Here is an 18,312-nt window from a genome sequence, read left to right on the forward strand (position 1 = left end):
AAAAAAAAATGCAGAGAATACCAAGAAAGATCTGAGCGTTTTTACCTGTTTAGTCGGTGAGACGGACTTCAGACCTTCGTCTCTGTCGAAGGACATAGAAAGGGATGAAGAGTGGGACAGGTTGCTCTCCTGGCTCGGGCTGCGAGAGAGGCTATTGCAGGTGGACTCGAAGCTGGACTCTCCAGAGGAATGCTCCATGTCTGCCAGACGAAGCCTCTTCTTCTTTGGGGGAAGTTTCTCCGATGGCATCTGGGCGAGGGTGTCGCTCCTCTGGGGCAGCTGGAACTCCTCCACATGCTGCGGCTTCTCCGGTTCCTTGGTCGACAGAGCTTCCACGTCCCTCTCGGGCTTGTCGGGCTCCTCCGTCACCCTGATCTCGGGAACTTGGATGTTTGGTTGTCGGACTAGTTTGTGCTGCATTTGGTAAGATTGTCCTGGTGAGGCTGTGGCTGATGATGAAGAGGCCAGTTCACTGTCGCTGTGCAGCTGATGCTCCATGCTCTCCGTCTTCAGTAGGGCAGATTCAGGACTCAGAGCATCTTCAAAGATCTCCGAGTCAGACTGCTCGGAGTACTGACTGGAAGGAGCTTTGTCTGACGGCTGGTACCCAGGCTGATCGAAGGACTCAGACTTGTCAAAGGAGCTTGGGCGGCTGAGGGAGTTGGTGTGCTGGATGACGGAGATGACGTTCCCCGCTGCCTTCCTGCCCTCAGAGTCCATGAAGAAGGCCATGTCGTCGGAGCACATGCTAGGACAGGTGTCAAAGCTGTCTGATTGGCTGTGCGCGCTATGGAGGGAGCCTTTACCCGTGGGAGTCGCTCTGCAGCCATCAAAACTACCCTGCCTGAACTCATAGTCTCCGACCATGTCCAATGAGCCGCTGCAGCTACTGTCACAGTGCCCGGGACTGTCCTCGTCGTCCCCCACACTCTCTTCTTTCCTCCTCTTCCTGTTCTCAGACGTGCTGACTTTGGTACCATGTGAGCCATAGGCAAAGGATTCTGTGACTCCGAACTTCAAACCATGAGGCGTCGCTAAACTCTTGGCCATGTGCCCGAAAGCTTCCGCTTCTCCCGTGTGGTGTTCAAACGCACTTTGTCTTTTGAGCCTGGGGTGGCCCGGCGGGAGAAACACGTCGTCAGGTGCCGCCATGTTGTCAAAGGAGTGGCTGCGGTTCCCTTGGGGAACGCTGAGGAGAGGAGGGGAAGAAGTTGGCATAGAGTTACTCCTGGGGAGACGCCCAGTCTCTGATGGAGGCTCAAGAAGACCCGTACCGATAGGAGAATGCCCTGTGGGAAACAGCTTGGGATCTCCAGGAATTCTCACATCTCCTCTAAAAGCGATGTGATCTCCTGGCATAGTAGCACCTGATTGCTTTAAGGCGGCCAGACTGGTCGAGTCCACCCCAGCCATGCCCACTGTGATGGACTGCCTTGGGCGAGCGCTGGGTCGGTAGTACCACGTCCGCCCAAACATGATCTCTTCGTACGTTTTTACATTGGTGTTGGGGGGGCTGATGGGCTGCTCCGCGCTCTCCGAGCGGGAGAAGTAGCCAGAGTCTGTGCTGCCTTTGCCGTGAGGGCTGAGGTGGTTCAGGGACTGGGACATGGCAATTTCAGAGTCCTGGCCTTTCTTCTCATTCAGCCTCAGCGCCAACCTCTGTTTGATAGATGGGGCATCGTCCAGCGAATGCGCTCTCCCACCGACCTGCGATGCCAGCATGTGATGGTGCCCCTTCATGTCGTGAAAAGGAGAAAACTCTATCCCAGCGGACGGGACGCCCCCGGCCTTGGGAACGATGAGGATAGGCACTTTGATGGATCCGATGGGCAGCTCCTCAGCCAAGTCGGCATAGGCCGGTTCAGCAGCACCTTTGAACGAAGAGCAGAGACTGAAATTAACAAAACTAAGACAAAATAAAAACAGGTTACCATACAAAATAAATGTTCACCAGTGACATATTCTGTTTCTGTCAAGAAAGGATTGCGAGATGTACATTTAGGCCCTCTCAGGTATTTCGGTGCAAATACAGCAGATAAATATGAAATTAATGACAAATGATGGATCCTCGAGTGTTTAAAACGCACTGTGGGTGATCAGGAGAACCGGCGACAACTTGTTACTGCTCTATTGTTGTATGTTGATAAAGAAGTTTCTTTGTTGGCTTGATTAGCGTTCAGAGCGCAACTTCTGATCGGTTCCAAACAACTTCTGGTGCAGTTCCATGAGGTAACCAGTTGAGGGGCCGTTACTGGAGTAGAGACTTTTCTAGGCAGAGAAACAGAAACCTGAAGAAGACACTCTCATCTATGGGTCAAAGCCAGCGTTGTAAAGTGCTCACAAACTTCTTCCTTCTCCATTTGTTCTTTACCAGCATTCAACAATAGAATAGCAACAAGATGTCGTGCTTTTGGTGGTTTCAAAGCTCTGTTTTGCACCACCGGCGGTTTTCCAGACCACTCACCATTCTGTGTACTCTACGTCATCACCGATACTTCCTGTTTTTAGTCTGCACTGAGCACGGTTGTGTTCACAGGCCTCCTCATCACTCCAGACTTCGATTGGAAACACTCTGAGACCGACCGACAACAATTGCTCTCGTCTTCGCCTGTTTGATCTGCTCTAGACTTTGTTTGCATGTTCACACTGACCAAACAAGGAGGATTATCAAGCAAACGGTCCATTGGTGTGAACGCACCCTTAGTGGCGACCTGTTCAGTTTAAGGCCATGTCTCTTCTACGGTGGAGATACGACCATAAGGGCGCTCAGACCTACCTGTGTTCTTGTCAGTTTCAAAGGAGATCTGTGGGACGGGGAAGTCCTTGTCGGTCAGCATGGTGGAGCCCTCTGCACACTCCTCGTCAGTGTCGGTGCTCTGCTCTCCGTCCGAGTGGACCTCAGGGTCACCAATGGGCGAGGCCTGGTCCCCGTCCGTACTGCGAGCCAGAGCCAGCTCTGAAAAGGGCACCAGTCCAGCTTTGATAGCGTGGGCGTGAGACTTGCGATGCTTGTAAAGGTTACTCTTAGTTTTGAAGGAGAAGCCACAGGGCACACAGGGGTATGGTCTCTCCCCGGTGTGGGAGCGGATGTGCTTCTTCAGGACGCTGGGCTTGGCACACGCTCGTCCACAGAAGTTACAAATGTATCGTCCTGGCTTTTTGGGCTTCTGCTCTTTTTTGCTGTAGCCTTCGTCTCCGCCCTCGGCACCTGACTGGGAATACTGTCCGAAAGAGCTCGGTAAACTGGGAGATTTCTGGCGTGGGAACCTCCCCGTACCGGCTCCGTGTGGGTGTGAGTGGCTGGTGTGTCCCACTGGGTAGAGGTCGTCCGAGGGCAGCTGGCCCACGTACGGCCAGGCGTGCGGCTCAAGGCCGGGCTGCGGTTTGGCTCCTGAGAGGAAGCGTTTGCTCTGGGGATGTTGAGGGTACGGCTGGCCCAGCGGGAAGGAATACCCTCGAGGGAAACCCTGAGCAAACGCTCCTGGTGGGTCGTGAGATATCGGGCCTCCCATGGCGCATACCGCAGACACTCCAGACAGCAGCTTCCCACAATTTCCTGTGATCGCATACTTCTGCTGCGGCGCTGCTCCTCCGGCAGCTCCACACGGTAAACTCTCACGGTTTTTAGCCTCTGGGTCGGCAAACGTGCTCCTCTTGGTGTTTGCGGAGGGCTCGGACGCCCATTTTCTGTGCAGCGGCGTCTTCTCCTTTTCCGGGTCCTTATTGGAGCATTTCAGCCCGGGTTCATGACCTTCCATTGTGGTGACGTTCCTTTGAGCTGGAGGTAAGCGTGGGAGTTGGAAGGGGAACACAGAGAGGAACAATCTAGAGGGTTAGGAGGTCCCAAGGCTAGTAGGCATGATAGGTCAAGCTTTGGGGGGTTCGTCCATCGTCCAGGGAATCGGTTCCTCTTATTGCCACCTCATAGAAAACCGCGACATGGCTGGAGAATCTTTGTTTAATCTGCAAAAAAGAGAAAAACCCAAAGCTGTGAGTGATGATGATGAACAAAGAAGAAAAGCTCAAAGGAATACAGGTCTGAAAATGGATAGATGGATGGAAAAGCTCAAAGGTGTGCCACTAACTTTTCTTTGGGGACGAGTGCTTGCAATTCCTTCACAGGTCATCGAGTGTCTTCACAGAAACAACCTGCAGCGGCAAAACAAAACACACACAGAGAGAGAAAGAGAGGTTACACAATCCCACTCAGGAAGGTTTCCTGAAGTCAGCAGCAACAACGTATCACAAACACACACAAGCGCGGCGCGGCATATATTCATGGATGTGAATGTCATTGATTGCTCACACACAGAAATATCTATGAGTGCTTTTGGCCTTTTCCTCCGATTCTCTGCTCAGTGAGTCACTGATGAAACGCTAACCCACGCTGTTCCTAAAAACACACAAAGGCCTATAAATAGCGGCGTGGAAGTGACGCCAGGAGTGTCATAACGAGCACAGGCGTCCAAACGGGCCGAGTCCAAGTCGGCACCTTTTCCTACTTCTGTGGGCATCACAGTTTGAAATGATTCAATAAAATAGGAGCTCGAGCTCACAGGCGCTCCATCTGCACTGCAAAGCTGCAGCAAACACAGCCCGTGTTTGTGTGTGTCTGTGTGTGTGTGTGTACGTTTCCGTTGCTCAACGCTCGTCGACCGCACACCAACACCTGATGGTGCACAGAGCTGCAGAGCTGCTGAAGTGGCACTTGAGAGCTTCCTATTTCCTCATCTCTGGGTTTAAACGACTTACACGCACACACACACACACACACACACACACACACACACACACACACACACACACACACACACACGCGCATGCTAACACACACACACAGATGCACACATTGTGCCTGCAGCGCAGTGAGCTGAGTGACGTGTGCGTCTGGGGGCCCAGCGTAAGATCTATAAATAACACCTGAGGAAAAACATGCGTTATTCTTAGCAGCAGGGACACAGAAATTGGGCGAGTGTTGGACTTTTTAAAAGTAACTTTCACAGTAACACACACACAAACGCACACAGTATCACAGTCTGATAACATATCTCTATCCTTTCCACGGCGTTCAGAGTGTAGACGTGTGATGAGAGAATAAGAAATCATCTCAGTTTCACAGAGGAAAGAATAATGAGACAATCTTTAACGATGAGACAATTCTAAAGGTCACAAAAAACATCCAATACAGTCATAGATGTATAAAGAATAGATCTGCTCCTGTCCTTTGTCTCTCGTTGTGAGATTACCATTGGAAATGCACAAAATCTAAATAATAAATACAAAATCGCAGTAAAAACTGGTAATGGAAACATCTGAATTAAAAAAAAAAACACTGAAATATTGCTAAAAGGTTTTGACGGTTTCATGAGGCGGTTTTGATCTTGAAATGTGTCGCAAAAGCGCCATGGAAACATTTTCCCGCAAATATACGTCACAGAACGTAACGTACCTCGTCACATGACCACATTACGTGGTACGTGTAGACAGAAGAGGAGACCCAGACATTTCTTAGCGTTACACTTAATAATTATTAGTACCACATTAGACGTGAAACAACAAAGTAATGCAGAGTGTTATACGGAGGTTTGGAGCGTCCGTCTTCCTGAAGAGAAGTCTCGCGGGATGAGATTTCACAGGAGTTACGAGGCTCCAAAACAATGTTCAATGGAAACACGTTCAAATTACACGCAATTATACTTTATCGACATTTTGAAATATTGCGTTTATTTTGTGAAAATCTGTAACGGAAACCCAGCAACAGACGTTTGCAGTTTTTTTATGAACCCGCCAAGTCACCTGATCAGGCAGTAGACGTCCTGTCAGCGTAAGGCTGAGGCCGAGGCTCACCCATCTAACAAGACCATATCAATATGTTTTTCATTTAGAAAACTAAATGTCGGGCAGAAATTCCAAATACATTTGCAAAATAAAAGCATTCAAATATCTCGGGTTGGTTTTTGACCCACAGCTAAAATTAGACAAAATCTGTAAAACAATATAAAGTAACCTAAATTGTTTCAAATTAATCAGACGTTACATTCCAACTCTCTCCTGTACATGCACGCTATGACATATACACTGTAAACCTGAAAGTTCAAAGTAATTAAATAGATTAAGTAGTTTATACTCAAAGTTAAAGAAAAAGTTATACCAATTTAATTTTCTCAAGTTGGTGTAACATTTTCTTACATTTTTAGTTACTTCAACTAATATTTTTTGAGTAAATGGAACTATATTTGTTTATAAGTAATTTAAACACACAACTTAAGTACAACTTCATAGAATTAAGGAATTCAATGCTAAGAATAATACATTCTTGTTATATGTTTATTTTAACATGTAGCCAGTCATCCAACCTATTCAATTCTGGATAAAAATTATGGCAATCAATTGTCTCAATTTTTTTTTAAGTTTTTTACTTATTCGGGTTTACAGTGATATCAAACTGTATTACAGAGAGGGGCGGGGCCAGGCTGCTCCTCTAAGACCATTGGCTCACTTTACAATCAAGCAATAAAAAGTATGGACAAAAAAAACAAACAATCCGCTACCATCACTGCTTTATTCTGGAGAGGAATAAGTTACTTTATCAAAATAACGTTCATACATATCAATAACCTGAACCACTCATTTATTTTTTTCTGTTTTAAAATGTAATCTTGTTTTGTTTGTGAGATATTTGGATATTTAAGGGAAACTATGGACGAGAACTTCATGTTTTAATCTCATAGACGGGGGCGGACTTTTACTCCTGAACAAAAAATGACCAACGCATAAGTCACAATACTGATGACCTGAAATGTTATTAATACATAAATGAATCTACTGGTGCTCCTCGTTTCGTGTGATCAACTTCCATGTGTGTAGACGGCTGCCGTTAGTGGCTATTATTATTATTATTATTATTATATTAATATTATAACATGCAAAAAATATGTTTTTACTGTCCTTAAAAAAGGTGTAATTGTTTTTGCAAAATGTTCAATGGTAGAAGTTCTAACATCTATTGTTCCTCACACCAGTCTCACAGTCAATAGTCAGTCACCAGTTTATCTGGATACTATTAGGACCATAACACCGCAAAACAAAACATAAACATAAACAGCTTTATTTGAGCTAAAACATCCACAGACTGAATGAAAACAGGAGCAGGACCAGAAAACTGCTGAAATAAATCCTAAACAGTCCTAGGAGACCTGGTCCAGGACCAGGGGAGGGAAACCAGGTGTAGTGGACTTCAGTTCTCTCTCTGATTTACCCCAAAATATCCACATATCTCACAAACTTTCTGTATTTCTGTTATTGATTTGAAGTTGTTAAAACAAAATAACCACACCATTTATTTATTATTTTGATTTGGTTTTAAATCGTAACGGTCGGCCTTCATCTAATAAAGTGCCAAGCTGTGGAATCCACGACCAACAGGTTTTAAATTGTTCACCTAGAGGTTTGAGTCTTGGCTGAAAGAAAATCAAAAATGCACCATTTGTGAAAAGCTGTGTGTGAATGTTTTTATAATCATTGTATTGTGGGTTTTATTGTATTTCACTGTAGTGTAGAAAGGCCCAACCAGGGACTAGCATCAGCTACAGTATATACTGCAAAGTGTTGTATCTACTGTATGTTGAACTGCATTGTCCCTGTCAAATAAATAAATAAATAAATAAATAAATAACACTAGGCAAGACCTTTATCCGCAAGGCAAATACGTATTTGCCAATTGAAAATTGGCAAAAATAACAACCTGTATCTGGATTTGTTGACAAGTTTGTTGTTTTTACTAATAAAATTCAAAGTATAAATGCAGGCAAAACAGAAGACTGACCTTGACCTAAAATATGACCTTGAGCATTTTTTTTTTGTGAAGTCATAAACTTTGACCTCTACTGATCTTTTTACTGGTAGGTCGTACATATTTGGTCCAATAATACAAAATATTCCACTTAAGATGAGCTTTTCATAAATGGAAGCATCAAACTTGTATGATAAATATTCATAGATATGGAAAATTTTGGTTTTTGACACTTGACGCGACCTTGACATTTTGGCTCCAAAAAAGGTCGACTGCACATCCTAAACATTGTCCCTATGAGATGACGTACGTGTCATCAGTGCTGCATTAATAGTCTAGGAGGAGTTCTAGGAGAAAAATAATAAATAATAAGAACTCCAACGAGAACAATTTTCAATTCCCAAATACAAATTGATCTGTTCCTGTCCTTTGTTACAGACGTATATAGAATAGATCTGTGAGGAAATTTCATACCAGACATCAGTCTCACGGGTTTGGGGTTAGCTTAGCATGTAGCGGTGCTTGCAGATCAGGGTCAAAGAGTAAAGGGGCGGAGCTATTATGTAAAGCCAGAGGTTTTCGTCTAATGAAACTTTTGAATGGTCTGTGTGTGCAGTGAGTGGGAGAGAGAACAGTCAATGACTTACATAAAGCTACTGACACAACCTGCTTCTAGTGTGTGTGCGTGGGAAGAGGGTGTGTGCTAGTGTGTGTGTGAGTGTGTGTTTGTGTGGGCTGAGGCTAAAGGCCACGACGAGACTTCCAAGCCGTAGGTAGGTTGAAACACAGCGAGAGGTAAATATAGGACATTTATCTGATGGCTCCAGATACACTTACATCATCTCTCACACACACACACACACACACACACACACACACAGAGGTCGGTTCTTACTGCTGTATCGGAAGCTCCAACCATAGTTTTTTGATGTTACGCAATGACAATCGGAAGGTTTTAGAGATGCTGTGCGGTTGTGAGTGTGTGTGTGTGTGTGTGTGTGTGTGTGTTATGAAATGTAGCAGGCGAGAAAATATAGAGCAACAGCAAACAGACAATACATTTACACTTATAGTTGCACAATACACACGGTGCCCCGTGGAGGCAAATTGTAACAGTTCCTACTATACCAGAAACTCTACTTAACGGTACTACCGTGGATTACGATACTACCGGTACCAGATGCCTCTACTCTCCTCCTGGCTTCTCACTGCACAGTCTAAACTCACTGTACGTTACTCACTTAAAAACATACCAACATGGCAACCGAACTCCACAGCTGCTGAATGATTGGCTGTTTGCCTGTTACTGGTGACGTACGGAGATATGATAGGCTGCTTCCGTACGCTGGGTCAGCCCGTCTGTAGCTGATTGGCTGTTTGTGTGTTTCTACCGGCAATAAGGAACTGAAGACAGCTCCGCTTCAACAGAAACTCGCTTCAAAACTAACAACAAACTAAAGTTCTGTCTCTCCTGGACACGTGCACGGCTAGAGTCACAAACACGAGACAACACATGGCAGAAGCACCGGGCCTGAGCGGCGAGTCTGCTGCGGCGTCATCGTCGTCAGTGGCATCAGTAATTTTGCTCAAAAAACCAAACTCCAAAAGTTCCATTTGTAACTATTTTGTCTTTAAACGAGGCAGAGATGGTAAAGCAGTAGGAGATCTACTGTGCAGGCGCTGTCACCAGCTATAGGAGCCAAAGGAGGAAACACTTCTTATTTAATTTAGTTAATACTAATAAACTGGATATTACATAGCACTTTATCATAGACACTCAAAGCACTTTACAGAATTAAGACATTATTCTTTCACTCCACACATGGTGGTGGTAAGCTACTATTGTAGCCACAGCTGCCCTGGGGCAGACTGACAGAGGCGAGGCTGCCATAGTGCACTCACTCACACACTACATTCATACTAGGCAACACAACGACAATGACTTCAATAAAACAGGATTCAAACCCCCAACCCTTGGATGGTTGGACGACCCACGCTACCACTGATCCACGGTCGCCCCAAAACTGCACAAAATGACACAAAATTTACATAAAAAACTCAAAACAACAACAAAATTACACAAAAGGAAAATAAACTTAGACAGAAGATGACTACAAAGTTACACAAAAAGATACAAAACATCAACAATACACAAAAAGACACACACCCACACACATAAACACACACACAAATAAAAAACATTGTGTGTGTCCTCACGAGTGGCTTTAAACCAGACTCCAAACATCACCTTAGCTTCTGTGTGTGTGTGTGTGTGTGTGTGTGTGTGTGTGTGTGTGTGTGTGGTCAGACACTTTATAAACCATTTCAACGTGTTACTAATGATTTCCATTCAGTGATTAAACACAGTTTTCTCAGCACGATGGGAAACGATGTGTTCAGGCTTCAGGACGTTTGGCCTCCGTCTGGCCCCGAACCGCACGTTTTTACCGTTTTACCAGGAAGGACCAGGTCGTTAGTGGGAATCTGCTCCCGTCCACTGGGAAACCATTAGGTTAGTGGTTTTCTACCAGTCAAACATTCCCATTGCATTTATACTCAGAGATTTAATCACTTTGGACTGGTTCCAAATTGTTTTTTTAATGGTTTAACTCTGTTTTCTTAACTGGTTTCATACTGTGTTTGAACTGGTTTCACATTGGTTTCTTAAATGCTTTCACGCTGATATCTCGGCCCACCAACAAATATCCCAAGGCCTTAGATTTGTGTAGACGCACAAAAAAGACTCCAAAAAACATACAGAATTATTACAAAACTTGACAAAACGACAACAAAAATACACAAAATGTACATTAAAAAAAAAAACATAAAACATCAACAAAAATACATAAATGTAGAACAAAAATACGCAAATTTTACACCAAAAACACAAAACGACAACAAATTACACTTAAGGACAATTAAAATACACAAAACTTACAACAAAAACACAAAACAACAACAAAAATACACAAAAGTTACAACAAATACACAAAACGACAACAAAAATACATAAAATGTACATGAAAAACACAAAACGACAACAAAATTACACAAAAGGACAACAACAAGGAAAATAAATGGACAACGAAAAATACATAAAAAACATAAAACGACAACAAAATTACATAAATGTAGAAGAAAAACACACAAAATTTACACAAAAATACAAAACGACAACAAATTACACTAAAGGACAATTAAAATACACAAAATTTACGCCAAAAACACAAAACAACAACAAAAATACACAAAATTTACAACAAATACATAAAACGACAACAAAAATACACAAAATGTACATAAAAAAAAACAACATAAAACATCAACAAAAATACATAAATGTAGAACAAAAATACGCAAATTTTACACCAAAAACACAAAACGACAACAAATTACACTTAAGGACAATTAAAATACACAAAACTTACAACAAAAACACAAAACAACAACAAAAATACACAAAAGTTACAACAAATACACAAAACGACAACAAAAATACATAAAATGTACATGAAAAACACAAAACGACAACAAAATTACACAAAAGGACAACAACAAGGAAAATAAATGGACAACGAAAAATACATAAAAAACATAAAACGACAACAAAATTACATAAATGTAGAAGAAAAACACACAAAATTTACACAAAAATACAAAACGACAACAAATTACACTAAAGGACAATTAAAATACACAAAATTTACGCCAAAAACACAAAACAACAACAAAAATACACAAAATTTACAACAAATACATAAAACGACAACAAAAATACACAAAACGTACATAAAAACACAAAACGACAACAAAATTACACTGAAGGACAATAAAAATACACAAAATGTATAAGAAAAACGACAACAAAATTATATAAAAGTAGAACAAAAATACACAAATTTTTGTAAGTGAATTTTTATTTATAAAGTGCTTTTCTCAGATAAAAATCACTAAGTGCTGTACAGAACAAAGAGAAATGAAAACAACAGGACCAACATCATAAAAAATAATAAAAGTTAAAAAAGAAAAGCGAAGTCTTCAACACAGTCGTACTGGGGCCACAGCCTGGTTAGGGTGAACCCTACAGCCCTGTAGGGGCACAACAGGTCCGTACTGACCATGCAACGCTCAGAAAGTCAGGACTAACATTTATTTATGTATTTATCTATTTATCTATGCAAAATCTGACCAGAAGCCAATGAAGACGAGATAGAATGGGGGTCATGTGGGCCGTTCTGGGGGCACAGGTCAAAAGTCTGGCAGCAGCATTTGTACGACTTACATCAAAAACACAAAACAAAAATACAACAAATGTACACCAAAAACATAAACAGACAACAAAGATTTTACATAAGAAACACAAATCAACAACTAAATTACACAAAGTATACACCAAAAACACAAATATACAAAATAATATACATAATGACAAAATATTTCACAAAAGGACAATAAACTGAGACAGAAGAAGACTTGATAAAACACAGCCCTAAAAAATACGCAAAAGGATGACAACCTTACACAAAAAACACTAAATATACACAAAAAACACTAAATAGGCAAAAAAACACAAAATATACACCAAAAACACACAAACTATATGGAAAAAACACAAAAGAACAATAAAATTAAGTAAAAATAAAGGTCAACAAAAATACACAAATTGACTACAATTATACCAATATACTGTATATATATACTGTATATATATATATATATATATATATATTCAAAACTACAACAAAAATACAATAACTCCGTTAGTTTCTGTGTTAATGCTCTGATTAATTTTTATTCTAAATGTTGACATGAATGTTGATCATGTGACCCTCATGTCAGTTACAGTCGCATGTTTGTGGCTCCGCCCATTTTGATTAAGGTCAAACATTTTTGGTGTAAAATGCTGTGAGAAAAATTAGGTGAAAAAAGTCTTCATTCGGTCAGTGTGTTTTCATCAAAATGTCATAAACACACACACACACACACACACACACGCACACACACGCACACACACACACGCACACACACAATGACGCAGGTTTCTCTGTTCCATGTTTGAGGCTCCGTCTCCTGTAGAGTGGTTCCATTGGCTGTTTGACCAACGTGTTTCCATTTAACAGGAGAGAGAGAGAGAGAGAGAGAGAGAGAGAGAGAGAGAGAGAGAGAGAGAGAGAGAGAGAGGGATGGATGGAGAAAGAGGGAGAGGAGGAGGTGAAGAGGTGAGGAAGGGGAAAAACAGGCGTCCTGTTGGTGTAAATTGTGCCAGTGGAAAAGAGAAGGCACTCATATTTTCCACAGGCTTGAAACTATTACTGTGTGTGTGTGTGTGTGTGTGTGTGTGTGTGTGTGTAGCTTCATTACATTTTCCACAACAGTTAGCAGAATGCAGCAGGAAGCCCTGTGAACAGATGAAAGGCCAGTGGCATTAAACGTTGTGGACGGACGCGATGCGTTCAGGGACCGTCTGATAGTTAACGACTCACACCAATGAGCCTCTGAAACCCCTAAAGTTCCACATTTTGCAGCTTCATCACTGCGGAGAACTTTAAACTGTCACTGCCACCATCACCTGCTGTGACATCACTTCCTGTCACATGTGTGGAGGACAGATTGGGCCGTAGTATATAGTCATCTTAATTATGTAAATCATTGTTTTAATCAGAAATAAAATGCGTTAAAAGTGACCAAAAATGGTGAAAACTTAAAAGTTTGGTTTTTTTAAATCTTGTTTCAGGGTGGAATTATCGGCTGTATCTGGCAACGCAGACGACAACAGGTGAACCTGTTTGTGATAAACGCAGACATGGCAACATCTGAGGGTCACATGATCAACATTCATGTCAACATTAGAATAATGACCAATCAGAGCATTAATACAGGAAATAACATAGGGTTGGTGTGAGTTTTAGTTTTGTCAATTTGTCTATTTTTGTTGACATTTAATGTGTTTTTGTGGCATTTTGTGTGTTTGTGAAGTCAGTTTATGTATTTTGTTTTAATTTTTTGTATTTTTGGAGAAATTTTGTGCAATATTTTGTTTTTTTGTTTTGTTTTTTGTTTGTCCTTCAGTGTAATTAACTAACTACGTTTGTGTAATTGTCTGTTTTTTGGTGTATTTTTGTGGCATTTTTAAATTCAATTTGTGTATTTTGTTTTTATTTTTGAAGAAAATGTGTGTAGTCTTTGTTTTCAGTGTTCTGTGTTTATGTATTTTAGGAGATACTTAGTGTAGTTCTTTAGTGTGTTTTCAAAGTGTTTTTGTGTAGTTTTCAATTTTTTTCCATTTATTTGTGTGTTTTTTTGGTCATTTTGTGTTTTTCTGTTTTTTAATGTGTTTTGTGGTCAATTTGTCTATTTTTTTGTTTTGTTTTAACGGCATTTTGTCACGTTTTTGAATGTGTTTGATGTCTTTGTTTTTTTGTATTTTCAGAGACAATTTGTGTGTTTTTCTTTTGTTTGTTTTTTGTCCTTCGGTGTTTTCAAAGTATGTTTGTGTCTTTGTTGCCATTGGATGTATTTTTCTGGGTTAGGGGTTTTTTTGGAGTCAATTTGTTTATTTCCATTTTGTTTTTGTATTTTTACAAATTTTAGTTTTCAATTTCTTTCCATTTTGCTGTGTTGTGTGATTTTGGAGTCGTTTTGGGGCACGCAGAATGCTGAGTCGGCTCTACAGGTGTATGAGGCGTTTGCAAACGTGGGAACGTCTTATGAACGTCGCGGCGTTTCCTAAAAGTGAACCAAAGTTTCCTCTTTGTTATTTATTGTTCCAACTCTTCCTCTTCCTCATTAACGGAAACGCTGAGTCGGCATTCCTCCCTGGTTCTCCTGCAGGGCGTCTTTCACTACGTTGCATCACAACGTGCACACAGGACTCCCACGCTACACACGCTACACACACTACACACACACACACACACGCACACACACACACACACTCTTTCACTCAAGAGACTTTCGTCCCAATACAACCAGTGTACACAAACGCACAAAAAGATTACAAAAAACATACAAAGTTATTTAAAAAACCCACAAAAGGACAACAAAAACACACATAAGTTGCATCAAACACAAAACAACAACAAAATTACACACAAGGACAACAAAATAACACAAAGGAACAATAAAAGTACAAAAAACATACACCAAAAATACACAAAATTTACAACAAAAATACAACAATAAAATTACACAAAAGAACAAAAAAAAAAAAAAAAAAAATTACATCAAAAATAAAAAATGACAACACAACAGAGATGGGGACTCGAGTCGCACTAAGTCGCACACACAGACACTTCAGACTCGACTCATGCTGCGTTCACACCGGATGCGTCACAAAATGTCCGTACGTCCAGATTACAGACAAAGTCAATGGATAGATGCGTCTCAGAGACAAAATCTGTCCTGTGCGGCGGTGCGGTCTGATCCGCACGTCAAGTGCGTTGGCCGTGCGAGTGCGCTCCCGATTTTACGCATAATCGCATATTCGCAAGAGTTGAAAATATTGAACTTGTGCGACTGTTTCGAATGTCAAAAGCCAATCAGAGTCTTTGTTTACGACGATGTCCTGTCAACACAGACAATGGTCTGTTCAACCATTCAACCATGGAGTAGAAGCTGTGTGACCACCTGGAGCTGTAGGACACGCCCTTTATAACCAGGACTAGGAGGGATTAGGTGTGGAGGAGAATCAGCGAGGTGGTGGTAGTAGCAGGTAAACGTTCTCTCTGTAGCACTGAGCTAGGATAGCATTAGCCGCTAATCACACTTTTTTCACTGGTGGTTTATGTTTATGAGAGGAGAAAAAGGAGCTTCAACAGGCAGTGAAACTCACCGTGTTGGATGTGTTGCTGGTGGGCGGGGCTTCGCTTCAGAAGTGCATATGAAGCGAACAGTGACATTTTTTGATCCTGCGGACCCTGCGGTACGTTTCGTACGGCAGATGCGTCCGGTGCAGCATTCAGTGTGAACGCAGCATCAGACTCGTGTTTTGTGACCAATCATTATGTTTGGCGTATTAACGTTTCAAGAGCTTAATGTGATCCCCTCCTTTTTTCATGGTAACCATGGTTACAGCATAATACGCATCGGCGCGTGCCTCGCGACTCACGCCTATTAACTCGACTGACGACCGTGGCGCCCGGCGGCACACCTGCAGCTGCTGCTGTACCGTTTCTCATCACATTTGGTTACAACACTGGACGGTACCAACACTGCAGTCTGCAGCACACCAATCAAAGATGCTGGATCCACCACATGACTTTTTATCAGGCACAGCAAAACTCACAGGGATAGCATTGGCTATGTAACGTTCAGCTAGCTTACTACTAGCTCTGTAACTGATAGATGGTGAATGTTAGTTTGTGTGTCACACTTGTTTGCGTTGAGTGGCGTTGACATGACGTAAGAAAAATAAAAAAAGATCAGGTAACGTTAATCACATCATCTACGGTACGTTCCGCTGCCCTCATCTACGTTAACCGTAGAAAAATACATAATACTGTAGTTACACTGTCTGCTTACAGGCAGGTTACACGTTAATTGTTGAACATGTAACATTAATGTCTAGGTTACCATTACACTCAGTTTGAGTCAGAGGATAGAGAGGTCTGCAACCTGCGGCTCTGGAGCCTCATTAGGCTCTTTGACTCTTTTGCAATGGCTCCCTGTAGCTTTAAAAACATGTAAATAAACATTTGTTATTTTCTTACAGTGGGTATTAATGATTAATGACATTGACACCAAATAAAATCATGATATAACAATTTGTCAACCTAAAAATAAGTCACGTTGTGCAATGACTCAGCACCTTCCTACTGCAACGTCTACAGACCATCAACTTTCCTGCACCTGTGGCAAACCTTAAGTTTTAAATCAATTCTGGAAGAAAATAGAGATTTTATTTGTGTGGAAGACAAATTAATTCAACTGCCAATGTGCCAGTTAAATATGCATGCTTGGTATGTGGCAAGAAATGAGCAATTAGCATGTGTTGACCGACATTATCGTGTGTTATCAAATTCAAATTATTTTTTGTAGCCCTTCAAATACATGAACTCAAATGGTCCACTGGCCAAATGGCTGCACTAATGAATGTTGAAATGTTACCAGCCACTCGATTGATTACCAGGGATGTCCAGAAGCGTAGGCGGTGGGCGGAATGTCCTGCTACTCTCTTTCTGACCACCATCTACTCTTAAACATGTTCATAAATGATTCCTTACTCCTTCAACACCAAAAAAAATATCTGTAATATTACGTGAATATCTGTAAAAGTCAGGTTTTTCTATTAGCTCTGTCTGTTAGCGCATAGCATCTCTTCTTCACTGCGCAGAATAGCTACATCCCAACCAAACACTGGGTTACCAGCGCCCTCTGCTGGTCCAAACTAATATCTGGCGGCTGCAACTGAAGGAAAACAATTATTCTGTCTAAGCATTTCCCCAATAACATAATAAATCTTAACATTCACAACATTACTGAATTCAACTAAATTATATAAACATTATCTTTAAGAAATATTCAACAAAGAAAAGAGTCGTCGGTAAGAATAATTCACAGACCAAATTTCAATAAAGTAGATTTTGAAGGGGTTTTTAATTCTTCTCTATGGAATGTATTTTTTTAAACATTCATGATCAATATCATCATAAATCATGAATTAAAAGTCCTGCGTTCATGGTACTGGGTTACAAAAATCACAAATGTAAGGGTATATGTGAGATATATTATGAATATGAATGTGCATTGATACAACTGTATTTTATCAAAACCAACTACAAGTAAACCACACATAAATGATGATAATCATGCAGATATGTTCCAGTACCAGACAGTATTCTACAGAGGACTGCGAACAGACCATACTACTGCTATACTATAAGTTGGTACATTTTACACTGGAAAGAGGTAAACTGATAATGATGCTCAATTCTTTGTCATCGTTACCATGGATACCAGATTTCAACTTGTAAATGCATCATTCAACAAAAACTAGGTGAGAAAATACATCATGCTAAGAAAAGTGCTACAAAACAGAAGAAAAGCCACAATTACACTAATATAATGCACCAAAAGCCACCATATAGCATCATTTTTGCTAAATTTTCTGAGGGGGGGCGTGCCCCCCAACGCCCCTAGGTGACGCACGCAGCAGCGGCAACTCACCTCGAGTTTTAGCTTTTTACTTCTGTTCTTAAGCCTACTACTTTTTTGTCTGGACATCTCTGGATTGCCATTGTTATTTATACAGTACCAACCACTTGTATGATTTATTAACATCTGAATGGTAATGGTGGTAATTATGTGTCCAGTAGATGTAGCTATACGATAACTGATTAGTTATTATTGCATATAATAATGTTAGATTTACAAGGTGACTTTGTCACATAGAGAAGTCACAGAGAAACATGCAGTGAAATGTCTCCTGGTTACTCCTAAACTAGCCTTATATATATATATACAATAAATGTGAATAAAATCAAACTAATACAATGTAAATAATGGAATGAAATATAATCTCT

At 41.2% G+C, this 18,312-nt stretch overlaps 1 protein-coding gene across 9 annotated transcripts in view; it reads right to left on the reverse strand.

The window, feature by feature from the left end:
• The window catches only part of hivep2a (HIVEP zinc finger 2a), a 90,219-nt gene that overhangs the window by 15,490 nt on the left and 56,417 nt on the right, over nt 1-18,312 (reverse strand). For 8 of the 9 annotated variants that reach the window (XM_028440483.1, XM_028440482.1, XM_028440486.1 and 5 more), the window contains 3 exons: nt 4,086-4,149; nt 2,777-3,963; nt 46-1,871 (listed from right to left, as the gene is read on the reverse strand). In XM_028440483.1, the coding sequence (XP_028296284.1) occupies nt 46-1,871; nt 2,777-3,758 (2,808 nt within the window). In that variant the 5' untranslated portion in view covers nt 3,759-3,963; nt 4,086-4,149. Of the gene's footprint in view, nt 1-45; nt 1,872-2,776; nt 3,964-4,085; nt 4,150-4,310; nt 4,736-18,312 lie in introns of those variants that run through there. The other variant, XM_028440491.1, reaches the window with a different exon arrangement.

The sequence above is a fragment of the Gouania willdenowi genome, assembly GCF_900634775.1.
Source record: "Gouania willdenowi chromosome 24 unlocalized genomic scaffold, fGouWil2.1 scaffold_320_arrow_ctg1, whole genome shotgun sequence".
In the NCBI taxonomy this organism is placed as follows: domain Eukaryota; kingdom Metazoa; phylum Chordata; class Actinopteri; order Blenniiformes; family Gobiesocidae; genus Gouania; species Gouania willdenowi.